Genomic DNA, 3,983 nt, shown 5'->3' with positions numbered 1-3,983 from the left:
TCAATGAAAGATTATTTGCAGCATAATCTGCGGGAGTTAATAAGATGTGTTGTTGTGTGTGTTGTGTGTGTGTGTGTTGCCTTCTTTATCACCTAAGAAAGACGTGGGGGATGTGCGTGCTGCACACTCATTTATAGTGATATATACATCAAAAAAAGACAGGGGTGGGGGGTGATGAGTGTGGGGGGTGAGGTGGCATTAAGAAATCTTATGCGACCGTTATGTACCACAAAACTTAAGTTTACGTGGGGATTTATACGAGGGGGTTAATAAATAAAAAGTTTGACACTCTCACCAATGGCTAACAGATCCTTTAGGAATGAGTGAGGGAAGAAAATTAGACACGGCGGCGACCTCAATTTTATAATATATATATACTGTTGAATGTGTGGCGCGGCAGATTTAGTTGTGTGTGTGATGTATATAGCTAACTTCCTCCAAGTATCCGAATAAATTCACTAAAAGTCATCCCAATCGGCATAAATGTCGACCATACGCTTGGTATGCAGTCAGCTAAATGTGCTATTCCTAATAATTTTTTAACCCCCAATATTTTAGATTTAGCTAAAACACTCCTGCTTTTATAAAACTTTAATTTATAACAAAATCACCCCTACCACCCTGCCGCCACCTGTCGCCACCACCAAAAGTCGCCGAAAGTTGCCAGGAGTCACCGTGAGTAGCCCATCGTTTATGGCCATATTGATGGCCGAAAACAGCCATATCGGGCTAGATGTAGTTGAAAATGGCCAAATCTATTCTGGTCATATCGATGGATTTGGCCATTAATATCAGAAACTCCCAGCGACTCTCTATCATTTTTAGCAACTCCGGCGGCGGTCTGCATTGGTTGGCCTGTTGTCTACGGTGGTGGCTGGGTGGCGGAGGTAGTCTGTAATTTGTTTTAAATATAAGGACATTATTGTCCAAAAACTTAATTAAACAAGAGTAAAATTATAATGGTAGCTTAATGTAAATTGATTTTAAAACAAGGATATTATTGTCCAAAATTTTTATTAATAATGGATAGAAATGTAAGGTAATCTTACAATACCTAAGAAAATTAAAATAATCAAATTACCTCCAATATTATCAACAGTAACTACTATTGATATTAAAAGATTACCAGAATCTTATATTACTTGACAACCAAACGTAGTAATCAAAGTAATATAAGATGACATAACTCTAGTAATTTGATATTACCCCCAACCAAACGCCCCCTAAGAGTCATCCCAATCGGCATAAATGTTGATACATAAGCTTGGGTATGCAGCAGCTAAATGTCTATTTTTAAATGATTATTAATATTTCAAGTATGATATAGTTTAAAGGGGAAACGACTTACACCTACCCAAGGTTTGGCAAAACGATGATTGGTACCCAAAAGGTTTCAAAACGACAAACAGGTACCTTGCTAATGGTGAAAAGACTAGAATGCCCTTGAAGTTTGATATTTTAGTTTTTAAATATTAAAAAAAACCCCTAGGTTTGCTAATTTAACTAAATACCCCAATATATAAAAATTTTGTAAAATAACAAAAACACCCCCATCACCTACAGTGCCAGATTCTGACCACCACCGTCGGAATCTGGCCAGAAAATTGTGTTACACCACAGATTGGTCGGATATGGCGGGTAAGGCGTTAACATGGCCTTTTCCGGCCAGATCCACCACTGATATGGCTAGAAAAGGCCAGATCTACGGCCAGATCTGGCCGTCGATGGTAGCAATGTGGTCGTCGTTGTCTGTCAACGATGGCCAAGATTTGCCGTCATTGACAGTCAACAACGGCCATTTCTTTGGCCGTCACTTTTCGGCCAGATCTGGCCTTTTCACGTCAAATCTAGCCTTTTATAGCCAGATCCATTGTGGATCTGGCCGAAAAAGACCAGATAGGCGAATTACTAGCCATTTATGGTAGTGACGTAGACCGTTGTGACAGATTCTGGCTATCACCAACGGTGGCCGTCGGAATCTGACAAGTATGAGTGGGTGGGTGTTTTTGTTAATTTTTAAATTTTTTTCTAGAGGTATTTGATGAAATTAATAAACTTAAGGGGTCTAAACATAATTGAAAAATAGACTATCTAGTCTTTTCACTAACAAAAGGTACCTGTTTGTCGTTTTGAAACTTTTTGGATACCAAATGGTATTTTGCCAAACCTTGGGTAGGTATAACTCGTTTGGTCTAGTTTAAATCTATAATATAACCAATTTATTAACCCTTCTATATTTGACAGTTCATATTACTATGCTATATGGCTTTCCTTTATCTTTGACTATTCACCGATAATTTTGTCGTTTGCTCCTTCAACCTTAAAATTAAAAATGACACACAGAATTAAACATAATGTAATCTATATCTGTATATGAAAGTTTTGGAAAGTATATTACTATATTATTAATAGAAAGAAAGAACGAAATAAATAAAAAAAGATCATTTTTTAGTTGATTCATCTAAGTAAAAATATACTTTCATTTGCCCATAAACCATAAACATTAGCTCATAAACAAAGCCAGATCAAATTCAAAGAGAGAACTATTTAAGTAACACATTCGAGCTGGGAATCATGCATAATATATCAACTTATACATAAAATAAACTAAAAGTTATCCCAATCCGCATAAATGTCGATACATAAGCTAGGGTATGCGGCAGCCAAATTCGCCGAAAGAGCAACTTCATCTTCATAATTCGCTCCACCATTAACACACTCATCACCATTTTCCATTACAGTAGCACATGAAGATTCTGAATTCGAATTTGAATTCGCCGTCGCTTGTTTCCCGGTAAGCCGCTGCACGAACCCCATGAATTCTTCAGGTCTTACATGAATAATCTTGGGAGACACCAAATATATCACTACAGGAGATTTTACTCTTTGAACATTATTATTATTGTTCTTCTTCTTCATAATCTTTGAAGAGCTATTGCTCACCTTAAGAGCCGCAGGCCGCGGACCCTGAAGCTTTGAACTTCCTGCAGACATGTTCATCATCGATAAGACTGATTTTTCTGGAAAATTTTGAGAGTTTTGGAATGGAAGTGAAGAATCCCAGAAGGGTTTATATATATATATATATATAAGTAAACGAAATGAAGAGAGGGAGAAAGAAATGAGCGAACTTGGTCTAGGGTTGAATTGGTCTTGTGTTTTGTAATAGAATATTTATTTATTTTGCATGGATTGGATATGCCGGCATGCACTTTGTCAAGAAATTATAAAGTAATCTTTTTAAGGTTTTATTTTTTGTTGAACAATTAATCAAAAGCAGGATGAGACAAAGTCAGTGAGTGAGTCAAGTCAAAAGGATAGTAGATGAGTCTTTTTCTTCTTTCGTCTTACAACATTTACCAACTTCATTAAATTTTTGTGTATGACTTTACTCTTTGAAATTTTCGCATACAACAAAACCAATAACCCTCTTCTCATTCTTTATGATGTGTGTTTTATTTTTATTGAAAGTAGATATACTCATGTTTTCAATATATATGCTTGAGGATTAATAAGTGGAGATAGGTTTTGCTATTCAAAGTCATTATTGATTCATAGTAATTAATTTAGAGATTTAAAAGTTATTTATTATTAAAATATTTATTTATTATTTCATAAAACCATCTATCAAAAGAAAAAAATTTAAATAAAATAGCTTTGGCACGACCTTGTCCACATAAATATACTTATCATGGGTAGAAGAATAGAGAAAAATAAAATAAAAATTATTTTGGGTAATAATAACGTGCTAAATAGACAAAAGAAGGAGCAATTAATTAATATTAAGATATGTTTTTTCCTCTCATCAAACTCCATTTTGACTGCAGTTATTAACCTAGGACTGGTCAAATTTGGACAATCTTTAGCTAAACAATTAAATTATCAGTAAATTATATAATGACCATTACCAATTACTTGCAACTTAAACCAAAAATATATTTGATGAAATCCTAATGATCTAGAAACAATACAAAACAATTAGT

At 34.8% G+C, this 3,983-nt stretch overlaps 1 protein-coding gene across 1 annotated transcript; it reads right to left on the bottom strand.

Annotated features, from left to right (window-relative positions):
- Positions 1-2,607: 2,607 nt before the first annotated feature.
- Positions 2,608-3,003, bottom strand: LOC116126243 (VQ motif-containing protein 8, chloroplastic-like). The gene has a single exon (XM_031411945.1). It carries the CDS (start codon positions 3,001-3,003, stop codon positions 2,608-2,610), a length of 396 nt encoding a protein of 131 aa, XP_031267805.1.
- Positions 3,004-3,983: the final 980 nt, after the last annotated feature.

The sequence above is a fragment of the Pistacia vera genome, unplaced genomic scaffold (genome assembly GCF_008641045.1).
Source record: "Pistacia vera cultivar Batoury unplaced genomic scaffold, PisVer_v2 Contig178, whole genome shotgun sequence".
In the NCBI taxonomy this organism is placed as follows: domain Eukaryota; kingdom Viridiplantae; phylum Streptophyta; class Magnoliopsida; order Sapindales; family Anacardiaceae; genus Pistacia; species Pistacia vera.
This window is presented reverse-complemented; position numbering and strand designations above follow the sequence as displayed.